The sequence below is a fragment of the Typopeltis vanoorti genome, chromosome 10 (genome assembly GCF_054136105.1).
Source record: "Typopeltis vanoorti isolate ZY-2024b chromosome 10, IOZ_Tvanoo_1.0, whole genome shotgun sequence".
NCBI lineage: Eukaryota > Metazoa > Arthropoda > Arachnida > Uropygi > Thelyphonidae > Typopeltis > Typopeltis vanoorti.
Window position 1 is genome coordinate 50,270,506 of NC_143558.1, and position 16,334 is coordinate 50,286,839.

Sequence of the window (16,334 nt, forward strand, 5' to 3'; positions counted from 1 at the left end):
TAAGATTATGAGAAGAAGAACCATTTAGAGAAAAAAGTTTATATAATAGGGGGAAGGTGGGTAGAAAATATGGAGAACAGGGGGGGTTGTAGTAGCAAGCTAATTATTATAATTAGTGTTATATAAAAAGCAAGGGAATTGTAGAAGATGTATTCTAAAAAATATATAAAATTTAAAAATCCACAAATTTCAAATTATACATAGGCATATATTTACATAATAGTTTATCATCATGAATTATGTTTCATACCCAGTGCAGTGAACCCAGCAAGAAACCGGTCTTTAAAATATTATGCCCTGAAAACTTAGCTCTATATGTCATGAAATATATTTATTTCATTTATGAAATAATATGACTGTTTTAAAATTTAGTTTAATTTTAAATTTTATGATTTAACAAGTTCACCTTATAATCATATGGAACAAAATAAGCGTGTCTTGTTTGAAAATTTTTACACTATATGTATTTTTATTTATTTATATAATGCCCTATATGATTTTATATAATAATTGAACAATTAAACAAGTCTTCTTGTAAACTGTCTTATGTATTTTGCTTTATTTTTCATTTGGAAAAATATAATGTTATGTTTTTATACCCATTTAATAGATATTTAATATCTATTTTGTTGGTTTAATGTTATTTATTTTTTTATTTTATCTATTTTTATTTTGCTTTCTAAATTATTTAAGAGAAATTGTCTTTAAAATATTTTACTTTTCGTTAAAAGGATATTCTGCACATTTTTTTTTTTAATTTATGTTAAATACACTAATATTTTATCATGACTTGCATGAGGTAGTTTTATATGCTGTAAAATTGATAGAAATCACTTTCGAATGGATTGCTCCTATCTAGTTCAGTGTTTACTTCAGATTAAGGAGAATGGATTAGATGGCAGAGAATTTACTGAAAATTTTTTTATGAAACAAGTTAATCAGAAAAGCAATGTATTGAAAAAAGTAATTAACTGAACAGAAATAGCTGATGAAGCAACTGAAATGCAATTCACTGATAATCCACAATTCATTGAAAAATTGCTGTTCATCAAAACAGCAAATCATCAAAGAAAACAATTCAATGAATTTGAATTGACACAACGTTTCATAAAAATATTGATTGACTGACACTTAAAAAATCTTTTCAGCACTTTTAAATCACTGATGGTGTGAAGGTGTTATCCATTGCTGCAGTTGTATTATTTAATTAATTGTTAATAATTTTTTATTATTGTACCTGTTTTTCTTCTTATTATTATGATTCAGGACCTCCATGGAGTCACAAGACTCATTGTAGGAGGTAGGCACACCCTAGAAAACAGTCTATCATACCACTCATTGAACTCATTCACCATTCATGCTCTCACCTCTCTTTTGTTCCTTTCTGTCCTCAAATGCCCTCCAAACATCCATGTAATCCAAGTCTCTCTTTTGACACATTCTTGCTATCACACTATTCATTATTCATGCTCTTCTCCTCAGCTCTGCATTATCATGCCTGAGCAACACACTCACTATTTTCTCTCTCCCCCTCTCAGTCTTCTTCCATGCAACCACCAGCACGAACCTCAGATCTCTCACAACCCAATTCACACTGCCTCTCAAGCCATTTGTGCTCATCATCACAATCCTCTCATCCACTCTTTCATCTCACTTTCCATAGTCATATTGTCTGTCATTCCTCCAGGCAAACACTCCTCTGGCATTCTCTCTTGCACACTATGGATCATCAAATCTCCATACTTCACACCTCTTACCACTCAGTTCTATTTTTTGTCACTCACATCATAACTCACTCTCTTCTGACACTTTCTCTTCTTGTTATCCCACTTATCTGCTGTCCTGTCATCTCATCATCCCTGGTTCCTGTACTGTCTCTCTTTCCTCTCTTCCAATGGTTCTCCTATTCTCACTCCTTTTATCATGCGCATAACTGTCTTTTACTCCTAATCTGATTCGCTTTGCATTTGTTGTTTCCAGTCTCTTAATCTTTTGCAACTACTGCACTCCCTACTTTTATATTCTCATTCACATGCTGCTCATTTTCCTGACCTTTGATCATGCTTCTCGTCTCTCTAGGTATTCACCCATTTCTGATGTAAAGCTGCTGAGATCCATTATGCTAATTTCTAAATCATAAAGTTCTTCCCATTTTCTATATTTTATGCAGATATTCACTCCCTTTTCTCTTACCTGCCAGATTTCTAACTGCCAGGATGCATACATGCTGCAAGCACTGCATACCACAAAATCCTGTATTATCTGTGTAAAATGTAGTCCTTAAATTAAGGAGGACTCGGTGATAAGCCATTAGCAAACTGAATTGCAGCTGCCGCCATTATTCAAACATTGATCAAAGAATACTAGCAAACTATACTAAAATATTACATTTAACTACAAATTCCCCAAGTGCAAACTATCTACAGACTGTATGTTCTATCTAGCATAGATTCTCCATAAATTTAAAGTAAAACTTAATAAATTATAATAAAGACTTATCCTTTTTTTTCACTGTTACCTCGTAACATGTCCGATTATGTGGGACTGCCAGAGTTCTTATTTTCCTGGTTTGCAATGGCACTTTTTTATAGTTCATAATTAACAAATCACTGTCTGTATATGCATCTGTTGTGTATTTGTTTGGCCAACAAAAAAAGAAATAACAGTAATAATAATAATAATGTTGACTAACCAAAAGAAAAAAAGGAAAAGGAAGATGAAGTGATGGTCAAAATCTAAAATGAAATTCTTTTGTTGGAGCAGTTGAAATGAATTTCAGAAGTACTCTGGATAATTGAAAATTAATAATTTTGTTGATCAGAAGGAGAACACATGGAAAGATATATAATAGTTGCAATATATGTAATGAATGATCATTTTAATGTAATGACATTTAACCTTAATTAAGATTTAACTATAATAACATATAGTATATCTGTTTTATATAAGATTAAAGTATGAAATAAATAAACTAAATGTCTGCTTATAATCAATGTTTTTTTTTTTCTTATTGCTTCATACTTATCCACACATTGCATGAATGTACTGTAGGTGCATTCATGCAATGTGTGGTTTTTTAATAAGACACTCAAGTTAATATGGATAGCACATAATTCATGACGTAGGGATAGTAGAATTCTTCATCTATAACTAAAATTGGTTCAAAATAGGGATAACTGCATTATCTTGAGAGAAAAAACAAATAGCAAAGGAATGCTATCTTCACCCAGCTATACTACTAAGAGAAATATACCATATACTTAAAACTGTTAGGGGGGGGAGGGATCCATAATAAAAAAAAAATCCTATTAAGATTTGGATTAGAATCAAAACATCCATATCTTTATAGATCTGTAAAGTGAAATTTAACTATGAATAAATTCCAGTTTATAAAATGCAATTTAATAAAATGGAAGTTACTGTGGACTAACTATGTTTTTTAATACTTCTAGAGTTTTCAATGGAAGGTTTTTCTCTAGATGTTTGTCGTAGCATGGTAGCAATGATGGATGTATCCTTTTATTTCTACTTCAGATTGATATTACAGTGGTATGTCGCTAATCCGAACCTCTTTAGTCCGAACCCTCCAGTAATCCGAACTGCTTTTAAATGTAATTTCCAAAAATTATGACTTTACCACATCAATAAAAAATATAGGTTTGAAGAATGTAGCATTCTCAGTTGCTACTGCTTGGGAAGCCGTCAAACCTGAAGCAATTCAAGCATCAAGGAAAAAACTGTGGCCTTCTAGAATTTACCAAGATAACTACGGTATACACAAAAAGAGGAAATTCAAAATTTGCATAATTTGGTTAAAAATATAAATCCAGATGTCAACAAACAGATGTCATGGAATGGATTACAGGTAGAACCGAAAGTGAATTCGAAATCAAATCAGATGCTGAAATTATAAATATGACATTACAGAATGAATTAGAAGACGATGATGACGATAAAGAACTCGAAGAAAAAAAAGTAAAACACGAAGAGGCAGTTGACAGTTTTAATACATGTATAGAATGGGCTAAATAGAATGACATGTCATTCTGCAAAATTTTATTGCTAATGCAGCTCCGAGAAGCAGCATTTGAAAAAAAAATTTAGCTTCCAAGAAGCAAAAGAAAATCAGTGACTTTTTTACAAAGAAATAAAAAAACTTCTTTTTTGTGTGTTGTGTACAAGAAAGTAATATTTTTTTTAAGCAAATTAAGTTATGTACTGAACCATGCAATTTTATTAAATCAGAATCCTTAACAACACAGGTACATACAAACTAAATATTTTACTCAAATAAACTTGTGTATTGTATTATTTTTTAAGTTTTACATTACAACAGTAGCTTTTTTTTTCTATCAGTTACTTCATTTATTTACAGAATTAAATTGATGTAACATTAGAATCTGATTATTTTTGTCTAGTTATTGTTGTCTCTTGGGGAAAAATTCGATAATCTGAACTTTTCGCTAATCCGAACAAGCACGGTTTTTATTAGTTCAGATTAGCGAGATACCACTGTAGTTTTATTATTAGTTTTTATGAAGTTTTTCTAGTTTGCAACAATACTGAAGTGAGCCATTGAAAAATATATATTATATTATACAGATTGTTATAAGCAGCATGATAGTGTCAGACATTAATTATGGAGCTTCACTCTCAGAGACAGTTCCATTGAACTGGCATTGTCTAATAAGCATCATCATCCCTGCATTACTTATGTGACATGTCATAATAATAATGGAAACACTTGTTATACATACTTATTTCTTTATTAATATGGTGCTGGACAACTATTTTTTGCCTTCAGTTTAGCCTGAATTTTTCTTGGAATTGACTCAAATAGTTTTGCATAGTTTCTAGTGGAACTTCTCATAACTCTCCTCAACTTTGCATCATCTGCAAACAACTATATATCACCATTTAAGCCCTTTCCAATGTTATTTATATACAAATTAAACAACAACAAAACAGAGCCCTAGGGCATTCCACTAGTGACTTTTCTCTTCTGGGATATCACCCCCCCCCCCCCATACACAACTTGCTGATACCTATCAGACAGCCAATCTCCAATCCAACGCTAATCTTCTATCCAATCCAACTTTTTCCCAGTTCAACTATTAGTGTGTCATGTGGCAATCTATCAAAAGCTTTTGCAAAATCTAAATATACTACTGTATATGCATCTCTTTCCCCATGTCCAGACAATTCATTGTGGAAAAATTCATTACAGAGACTATTCATCATGGGAAAATTAATCGTGGGGAAAGTTAATTGCATGAAAATTCTTCATGGATATATATGAAAAAAAAAAAATTCCATATATCACAAAAATAAATATTTTATATATTATTTAATATTTTTATTATATATATATATTTAGCTTTCTGAAATTTTTTATTCTGTATAAAGTTATTAATATTCTTTCTTACTACAGGCTCTGTAGATGGAATATTAATTGGTACAAAACTGGGATAGGATGGTTAGGGAGAAAGAACACTATATTTAAGAATATTTAGGGATAATAGTTATATCCAACTAATATTTACAGTTAACTATTTACATATTCCTATTAACTATTCTAACTATTAATATAATGGTTATTAGGGAGAATAAGATATTTAAGAATATTTATTCTTCTAACTGTTCACTATTTTTCTGTTCTATGCATTTAGACACCCATCCAGGTGTGATATATTTTTTTTTATCTGAACTAATTCAGAAGGTGACGTGTTTCAGTTATTGAATACACATGTATTTTGAAAACGACACTTTTCCTACATATGAAAGCTATGTCGTATGCTGTTATCATTTACAGAGCTAGTTTAAGATCATAGGTCCACTTTTGAGTAATTATATTAAAGAAAATTATAATAAAATTACATAAATCCTATCAGCATTATGTAAATCAGCAAAAGCTAAATTGCCAGTGCCGACGCTAAGGTCTTTGTCACCCGCATGCAATTTCTATCTAAGTGCCCCTGTAATGATCTGGGCATGTGTGGTTCTTTTAAGATAATAAAAATTTAAATTATTTGAAATTTCTTAAATAAATTTTGACAGAACAGCCACATGTTGGTTCGCTAAATGTAACAAACCGGAGGTGTTGATTGACTAGGCAGGATAATCATTAAAAACCCGAATATTCAAAAAATTCTCAAAAGTTAAAGCAAATTTTGATAAAGCCACTTCACTTTAATCGTTGAATATAATGATACAGGGATTATAGCCTTCTCACCGACCCGAATCGCTAACAAAATGAATTGGTACATTGAATTTTAATTAAAGTTAAAATTTATTTGAACTAAAGTTTAAAAAATTTTTGCATTTTACTAAATTCTTAGTAACTTATAAACATTTTTTTAATAATTTTTATAAGTGGAACCACCTCTTAGGAAAATAAAAGAAACTCAAGATAGATGAGAAAATAAGAAAAGAATGCAGAAATAATTAGAACATTTTATTAATATAAGTATTCAAAAAATAAAATCTTTACAGAATAACAGAAAATAAATTATATTACATAAATATACTTGAAATTTTTTAATTAAAATTTTAGGGTTCTTGATTTCATATTCACCAAATTAGAAATAATGGTCTTAACGTATAATTCCACACATACATCATTTTCAATAGATATTAATGCCAAACTAACAAGCCTTTATACTTTTATACTTTTTATACTTGTTCTTAAGTAGGTTTTAATCAATTTCAACTTGGAAAAGGAACGTTCACCGCTCACACTGAGAATATTAACAGGTAAGGTTAATAGTATTCTTAAAGCAATTGAAAAGTTAGGGAAGGGTAAATTATTGAACACGATAAAATTAAGAATATCGAAAGGGTTTTGAATATTTAAATTAACCTTCCAAAAAATATCCCGGAAAGCACATAACTCGTCATATAGTTCTATTGCATTTACGTCTTTATTGTCGCTGTCCTTCAAGTGAATCTCTAAATCGTCACAATTTTTAAGTTTTCGATAGATTCTAAAGCAAGTGTAATGTTCATATTTTTGTCTTGAAGCATTTTACTCACAGGCTTTATTCTGTTAAGTAAATCATGCCAAATTATAAGAGCAAATAAATTTGTAGTCTTTTATTTTAGCACATAATGTTTGTGCTTCATGCTGAGTTTCTTTATTAAAATTTTCATTATTTAAAATTTAAAAAAGTGCATTGTAAATATCTTCTAACTGATATTGTAGAGGGCAGATTGCATTAATTTTACTTTCCCATTGCGTTTCTGATGGCTGTTTCAATGTTAAATTTTTTACAAACTTTAAAAGGTTGCCCAACATTCGTAAGAGAATGAAAAGAAATTGTATATTTCTTGAATAATTGCAAAGAAACTAATTGTATCTACATTCACTTTGGCTGCATCATTAATGATTAAATTTAGAATATGAGCAGCACATGGCACAAAAAGCTCGAGGATTTTTGTTCAAAAGCAAATTTTGGAGCCCGTATTTTTTCCCTTTCATATTTGCCCTTTTGTCATACCTTTGACCTCATGTTTTCAATGGGAATATTCCATTTTTCCAGTTGTTCCATTATTGTTGTACATAAACCACGTCCTGTGGAATCTGATACATCTGCAAAACCTAAAAAGTTTTCTCTGATCTTGACAATTCCATTGTCACAGGAAACAAAGCGAATAATAATGATCATTTGTTCTGTTTTACTTGCATCAGGTGTGCAGTCTAAAATTATGGAATAATATTTAGATTTTCGAATTGATAATAAAATTGTATCCCTGATTGCATTATTTAAAGTTTCCAATATTTCATTTTGATGTCTTTACTCAAATAGTGTACTCTATTGTTTCATTGTAGGGCCCTTTCAACATGATTTTCCGTAATGGGATCAAACTTCACAAATAGTTCGACTAATTTTAAAAAATTGCCGTTATTCCTTTCATATAATTTATCAGATGATCTGCGAAAACCTAAATTTTGGCTACCAAGAAATTTTATAATTTCAATCAAGCGTTCTAAAACACTCATCCAATGTTTCTTTTCCATTTCATACATACTTTGAGGCTGGCAATGAATAGTAGTTTTGTTTTTTAAATTTTTCTCAAGTTCCTTCCATTTTAAGATATTTTTCATGCGCATTAAACTAGTCTCATGTCTATGCAAAGTTGTACTTACATTTCTCCAATCGTTATAACCTTCTACTTGATTCAGTAGGTGCGAAAAGTTTGCAACAAAAGCAAAAAACAGAATTTAAAGTTTTGGAATAAATGAGCCATGTTCTTGGCACGATCGCCCCGTTTTCCATTTTTCTATTATAATACGTGTCGCCAAATTTACGACCATATGTATCTCTGGGATATATTATATTTTTCTTTTGAACAGGCCCCATTTCAATTAAAAGACCTCGTAATTTTGCATCAATATTTCCCCATTCACCTGGATCTTCTAAATTTAGGGACTAACAATGTATTAGTTTCGTGGTCAACTACAACTAAATCTTCTCCTAACTGTCTTTTACTTAAATCATGCATCTTGTTATCTTGTTCAATAGTTGCAATAGTACTTTCATGCAAACTGAATGATATGCACGGTTCTTCAACTCTGATTTCTGATGTATCGCGTTGGTTACAATCTGCATCAGAATATTTTAACAAATTTATTAAGAGCCCCAGTTTGTTTCTTAATATCTGCTTCTTTCGCAGCATGATGCTTACGATTATGTGCACCGGATAACTTTTTTAAATTTCTGATTCCATTTCTATTTTTTACCCACAAGAAGTTATTACACAGCACGACACAGAGACGAAACAATAGTCCGCACTGCGCTACTGTCCGCAGCCTACTGAGATGCGTACTGTTATAAATCTACTGTTGCTATTCTGTCATTACTGCAACATTGTAAACTTTTATTATTATTTAACTTTGTATACTTGTAATTTCTATTAATTACTTGTGATGGCTTTTTTCTTTAATTTATACTTTATTCTCTGTTATTCTAATGTAGCTGTGCACACTTTCTCTCTCTCTCTTTCAGAATCTCTCTTGTTTATATTATTACGTGCTATGCTTACAAGAAAGTCAAATAACATTACTATGAAATGTACACGAATTTAAGCATTAGGGAGATTGCTTTCTCTATCCTTCTATAAAAATTCTTTAGCAAAATTTAGAACTTTTTTTCTTCAACTTTAAATACTTTCTTTAACAGAAAACGTTATCCACTCTAAGTTTACAAATTTTACTTATTAAACTCAAAGCTTACTCGCAAAGAGGTTACCTAAATCTCTTTGTTAAGTTATCTTTACAAAATTGATATCAACTTCTGACATGCCAACTGATTCTCTTAAGGACACTTCTTAACCTTATTAAACATTAAACATATATCTTAAGTCTTTCTAAATACAACTATAAGAGGAATTATATAAAAGTTTTGAACTTATAAAGGCTCTGTATCTCACAATTAGTCAAAAGTCTTTAAAAGTTCTATGGCAATTCTTTCATCTCAGATCTTCATCTGGAATTTTGGCTTCGTCTATATCTCATTGGGAACATAGCTGGACTCATACAGCTCTGGAAAAATGTTATTCTCCCATGGCGAAAAGAAAAACTTACGAGCAAAGTTACTTTGGGAAATTTGCCTTGCCTTTTCTCCTCTACTTGGGCTCGCCGAAAATGCCTGGACAACCGCCTTCTCAAGTAGCTTGAAAATGCCGCCTCCAAGAAAAATGAAACTGCTGTCAACTGTCAATCAGGATCCCTCTCTGGACTGGAAACGTTTCTCTTCTACGGCATTTGGGACTTCTCCTTTCGGCAGTTTGAAAGCATTGTCTGTGGCCTAGGAGTCGTTTCTCTCTAGCAATGTCTCGAACTGAGAAGCTCCTTTCTGGAAGCGGAAAACTCCTATCTCAACTAACGTCTAGATCTGGGATGCTCTCTGACGATGTCTGGAACCGAGCAGCTCTGTCTCTCTTCGGCAACGTCTGGGACTGGGCAGCTTTAGCAATGTCTGGAACCTGGCAGCCTCTCCTGTCTCTCTGTGGACATCTCTGGAACTGGGCCCCCCCCCCTCTACTTCTGCAGCAATCTCTGGATCCGGGCAGCCCTTTCTGTTTGCTTCAGATCCTTTTTATTATACCTCCTCTGAGACCTTGCATGAAGTTTGGCAACTCCCAAAGAATCGGTATGATTCTTTCATCTTAAGTTTCAAGTTCGGCATGCCTTTTGTTCTCCTCTGCTTTCTTTTAATTGTAAGTTGCTGGCCATCAGAAAGTTGTTTGAACCTTTCTAACTGACTTCGGAGATGTTTACACTTAGAGCCTGCAAGCCTTTCTCATAGAAACAAATTTTAATAATAATCTTTCTAATGCCGCCATGTAGATCTATTACATGCAGCTTCGGCAATATAAACATTGCCTTTGTTTTTAACACTCTAACATGTTCTTATTAAAGCAGTATATACAGTTAACTTCCAGAGTGTTATTTACAATAACATCTGAAACAAACTTACAGAGACAAACAAAGTTTATTTTTACAATATTCACATGGGACTTAACCTAAGTAAAAAATCGAATGTAATGTGCTTTGGAATATTTAAGAATCGAGTTTTTACAGTACCATATGACTAGTTATGTAGCAACAAATGTTTTGTACAAAAATTTGTTTCTGTGCATAAAAATCGTTCACCGTTTCACTTGAGATTCTGCAGGCAAGCATTTAGCCTGCTCTCGCTGCAAAATTGTAAACAGCGAGCAATATACATTTTTTTTTAAATTTTTATTCAGTGTATCTAGCCTTATTTATTTTAATATTGATCATTCTAAGAATTTTTTGTTTTTATGCTAAAAATTTTGTTTCGTAAAAATGAACTCATGAACCATGCCATGGCGGCAGCGTCCCCTTCGTACCAGCGCTCACATGCTCTGAATGCCCACCCTGGCCATTGCCATCTGCAGGTGTATACTAGTCTTTACCTTTTCCTCCAATACTACTATTTCATAATACTAAGAAATTTCATATTTAGTTGTCTTTACTGAAAAAAAAAATATATATATATAGATAGATAGATGCATGTGCTCCTAGAGTGAAATAAGTAATTAATTTTTTTTGTTCAAAAATAAACTTTAATCAGAAATATCATGTCATTTCTGATTACAGTATAATAATAAGTAATAAGAAATCACCCTGCTGTAATAAGATCACAGTAGGGTGAGGGTATGCTACTAGATAGCATACCCTCACCCACCAATGAGCTGTGGATTCAAAACTCACAGTGGACACAATTGTTTGTAATTTGTTTATTAGGTAAGAGATGAATAAACTGTAATCAGAAATATCATGCCATTAACGACTAGATAGCGTACCCTCTCCCACTAATGAGCTGTGGATTTGAAACTTGCAATGGGCATTTGTAATTGTTTTTAGGTAAGAGGCAAATTTCATTGTCTGATGTGAGACCACGGTACTGCTTATTGGAGGTCTGAAGTGGCTTGAGTGATTTCCATGTTTGGTCATGGAATTTGAGCAGGATTTCCAAACCAGGTTAAAATGAATAAAAATTACAATGAAACAGAAATCAGGAAACTCACTGATCAATAAATATATTGCTTTCATTGTATGAGAATAAAAATATTATGAAAATCTAATTAAAATATAAACAAATAATACATAAATACATAAAAAAACAATATTTTTTGAAATTTGTCTTGCACTTACTGCATTTACTTTTCATACATTGGTATCAATGCAATAACATTTCAATTTTCTATTGAATAACATTTACATCAAATTTTTTCCGTGATGAATTTTGCTGCAATGAATTTTCCCCATGATGAATTGCCTATGAACCACATTCCCTTTGTCAAATGTATTCATCACTTAGTTATAATAAGTAAGCAGATTGCTAAAACATGATCTTCCTTTAGCAAACCCATGATATCCATTAAAGAGAATTCTACTGCTGTCCACCCCAGTTCTGAATCCTTGTCCTCACTAGCTTCTCCAACACTTTGACCGAATTCCAGACATGCAGACTGACCTATAATTCAAAGCTTAGTCTTATCATCTCCTTTATGAAGTAGAACAATTTTGTCCTCGTTGCCCACTCCTTTTGGACCAGGACAAATTTAATACTCATTTAAAATGTATATTAAAACTGTTGTTAACTCCTTGGAACATTCACTCAAGACATGTGGCGCTATATCATCACGTCTCATAGCCCTTTTGACATCAAGTTTACTCAATTCCTCACCCACCTCCTTCTTCACCATCAGTGGTTCCTATGGGGTGGATGTCCCTTGGCCTCGACCAACACTCCAGTTCAACACTCAACCCTACTGAACATCCTACAGATGTTCAGTGGGGTTGAGATTAGATATCTGTAGAGGACAGTCAAGTGTGGTGACCTTTGTGTCCACAAACCATGCAGTTACAATAGCAGCCTTATAACATGGTGCATTGTCTTATTGAAAGAGACAATAGTCAGTTCTTTTATCTTTTTTTTATCCTTTGTTCCTTTATCCTTTGTCGCACCCGCAATTGACTTTAGTTCTTTATCCTTTGTCGCACCCGCAATTGACTCCCTGAACTTCCATCTCTGTATGGTGTTACTGATTATTGACCTGGGATGGCCCATCTTGTCAACAATTTGTTAAACATATAGGCAAACATGGTCCTGCAACATGGCATCCTATCACAATGCCACTTTCAAACTCTGTCAGTTCCCTTATCGCATCCATTTCACCTGAACGCAGTTGCACTACCTTGAGAGTATCATATTCCAACATATGACTTGTTTGTGTAGTATAATGCATCTTGCCCATAGGGGTGTCTGTTGACTTTTTTCCCAAGCAGTGTATAATTAGATATATTTGCTTTATACATGATTACATATAATCATTTATGGTATATAAATTTATCTATATGTATGGATATCTTTTGGGTGCCCAAAAGAAATATTGTATAAATTTTAGACTTCAAGAAGCAGAATTAGTTAAGTCTAGATTTTCTCACTGTTATCAAAATTCTAAGTTAGTGCAATTCAGCATCCCTGATGGACTGTTAAGATTTCTGATGATGATACTCTTCCTACATTCACAATGAGATAAGAGGTGCTACCTTTTACCCTATGGCAGTTTGAAAGCTTATGTGCTTGTATTATAAATACATTAACTGCTGTCTCTATATCTCAAGATCAAGCATTTTAATTTTATTCAGATGAGTTCATTGAAATCTGTAGATTAAGATTTAATGTTCACTTATTATTATCATCATTTTAGAGTTGAATTACATTGCCTTAAGCAAAATACTCTGTGAAGTAATGAGATATTTGTACATAAAATTTGTATTGGAGTGTTCTATTCTTTCATGATTGTAAATAGGTATATTAAATACTTTCCGTGCTGTCTGTCTGTCTGTCTGGATAGAGTATCCCTTTGTGGCATGGATGTTTCTGATTGTTTTGAGTTGGTAGATGATTTCCATTACCTGTTGCTAACCACAACTGCATATTGGAATCTTGGAAAGTACCATTGAAGCCTCTTGAGAAGGATTTTTTGATTATCTAATTTCTCATGTAATCCTTAGCTCACCCACAGTAATAACCTCCCCTCTGTTTCAGATGTGTTATTCTTCCTGAATACCAAGTATATTTCAAATTTCTCATCTCTCTTACTCTCTGTATATCTCTCTCTTTTTCTTTCTATACTTTACACCACTCAAGAGCCTATTGTGCAGTGCATTAACTAAAATTGTTCCTTGAGTGAAGTACGAGCGAGTCCAAAACATCACTTTGTGACATATTAAGCATATGAAGTGATGTGATTAGGATTGGCATGGCACTACTAATATACATAAGTTATCCCATATCAAATATAAGTGGACATCTTGACAATGATCCCCACCCACCCACACACACACTCTAAAACTAAGTTACATTTACTATTATATAATCTTCACCTTAAACATTATTTTATTTTATGTGGTGGTGGTGGTGATGGGATATTAGTGGAGAGTTTAATACCTTCTCTCATCTTCTTCATCCTGCCAATAACTCTTTCCCTAAGCCTTCCATTCTCAAAATGCAGTATTCCCAAAAAAAATAAAATGTAGAGTAAGAACAATCATTCTTCCTAAACAACAGGTAAACATTTATGTATTGTGAAATCTGAAGAAATAATGAGAAAGACAATAATTTATTTTTATGTCTCTCTCTCTCTCTTTGTTATTGCTCCCTTTTTTATATTTTTTTTTATTGCTGTGTTGTCATTCCACAATCTTTAGAGAATGATGCTTGATTAAATCCTTGTATGTGAAGCTTTAAATGAAAGAGAATATAATATTTTTTCAAACACCTTAACCAATGTTCAGGTAGATCGTTCAGGAAAACTTGGACTAGAAGAATTCAAAACTTTATGGGTGGATATTCGAACTTGGAAAGTAATAAAGCATTTAGTTAAAATAAAGTTTTTGATTGTTCAAATATTAAATTTGTTGTTATAATTTGTGCATATTTGTGGATTTATATTGTTATTTAGATTGAGAGAAAATGAATGAAATGAGTGCTTTTAAGGGGGAATGTTTCAAAAAATTTGTAATTACATTTAATTGCAATATAGAGAAATAACTTATCACAGCAAAATATTTGAGAATTCATTCTTTCATACTTTATAAGCAAAATATTAAAAAAAAAAAAATAGAATGAGTTAAATAATATAAGAGAGTAAATGTATATTGCATATTATTAAAATGATATGTTATTATTATTATACTGTGTTGGTTATTATACATGCTATTATTTTAACCATATGAACTCACGACATTCAAAGTAAGATTTTTTTTATCTGATTGTAAAGTATGAAAGAATGAATTATTTCATACTTTACAATTTGGTATATAAATGTGATGAATATATTTCATCACATTCACACCTGTCATATGTACAATATGACAAGTGTGTCAGTAATTGAATATAATTACTCTGATTAGTCTGTTAATAATAATAAAACTGTAGTCTTGAACCCTATATAGGTAGGTTAGAGCGATTAAGGAACTGCTGATGGCCTGCTCTATTCATTTAAAAATATAATTGGGGAATAAGAGGGAGGGATGTATAAGTGGCTGTTGTTTGGCCAACTAGTAGCTGCATTTCAGAAGATGGATCTAATTCAGATCATGTATTGACAAGCTATTAACTTACAACATGGCATAAGAAACAAAATCAAATATGTAATACATTAAGCTGCTGATATTTTTATGGAATCAAACAAGTACATTTACAGCACAAAAGCACTTATCCTAGGAACACAAAACAATAAAACCAGAGGAATATTGGAAACAATTCAAGTGTGAAAAAGAGAGAACTAGAGCCATAGTACAGTCTTCTAGAGTTGGATATATTCGGGTAGCTTATGGCCATTGGCCTGAGGGTGATCTTAAAATAACCATCTTCGAAATTTTAGATACATTAACACAGTCAGATATTGCTGAGATTAGAGAAGTTCTTTCAGCTGGTGCTGACAAACTCCAGAAGTACTGTTTCAGATTTATGTGAGAAAATTACAAGTATAGGCTTGGTACATTATACACTATTGGATGCATAAAATAATGGAGCTTGTTCTTTAGAGAATGAATAGGAGAGATGTCAGTTTGAAATGTGGTTAAAAGTGTTGTGAAGATTATGCATCACTTTGGTTATCTTTTCATGTATATTCTGGAAATAATGGTTGAGAATAGTTTTCTTATGATCATTTCTGTTTTGGGAAAGAACACATGCAATACTCTTAGCTATATGTAGTCGTTGGCTAAAAGGGTGTGGCATAGATGAGTTCAATGGTAAGAAATAAATTAAACTAGTTTCAAACTTCATCCTCAAAAAGTCTGATGTCATGATCATCTTTGGTATTACTTCCCTGTTTACTAACTAATGTACCATTAAAAAAAAATCCTTGATCTTATCAAATGTCCATATTTTTGAATTATTCAAAATTTTCTGGTCATGCTAGTTATTTTATCTGGAAGTGGGAAAATATTCAAGCAATTACATATGGCTGTCATGGATTCTCTCTCTATTTAGTTAGAAGCAACCAAAGCCATCAACACAGCTATGCTCAACTCCACAGTCCAGTTGACTATGTTTATCACTCTTTTAGCATTGATCTTAAACACAGTAGTTCTTGCAGGACCTATAAACACACCTCTGCTATGTGTATGGTGCAGATTAGGATTGAAATAGAAGTTTATTCATGCGTTTTTTTTTTAAGAGCTGCAGGTTGTAGTAGTTTGCAAATACTTGATGAGTAAAGCTGTTCAAGAGAATGGAAGTAGTTGGAATAAAAGTGTAGGAGGAGAAGCAGGTTCGGTGTGTTTG

At 32.2% G+C, this 16,334-nt stretch overlaps 1 protein-coding gene across 1 annotated transcript in view; it reads left to right on the plus strand.

The window, feature by feature from the left end:
* LOC150102409 (calpain-B-like) overlaps positions 1-16,334 on the plus strand; it is a 913,019-nt gene that overhangs the window by 843,136 nt on the left and 53,549 nt on the right. Inside the window, exons 17-18 of the mRNA XM_090399770.1 lie at positions 3,453-3,511; positions 14,336-14,404. Coding sequence (XP_090255896.1) covers positions 3,453-3,511; positions 14,336-14,404 — 128 coding nt within the window. The remainder of the gene's footprint in view (positions 1-3,452; positions 3,512-14,335; positions 14,405-16,334) is intronic.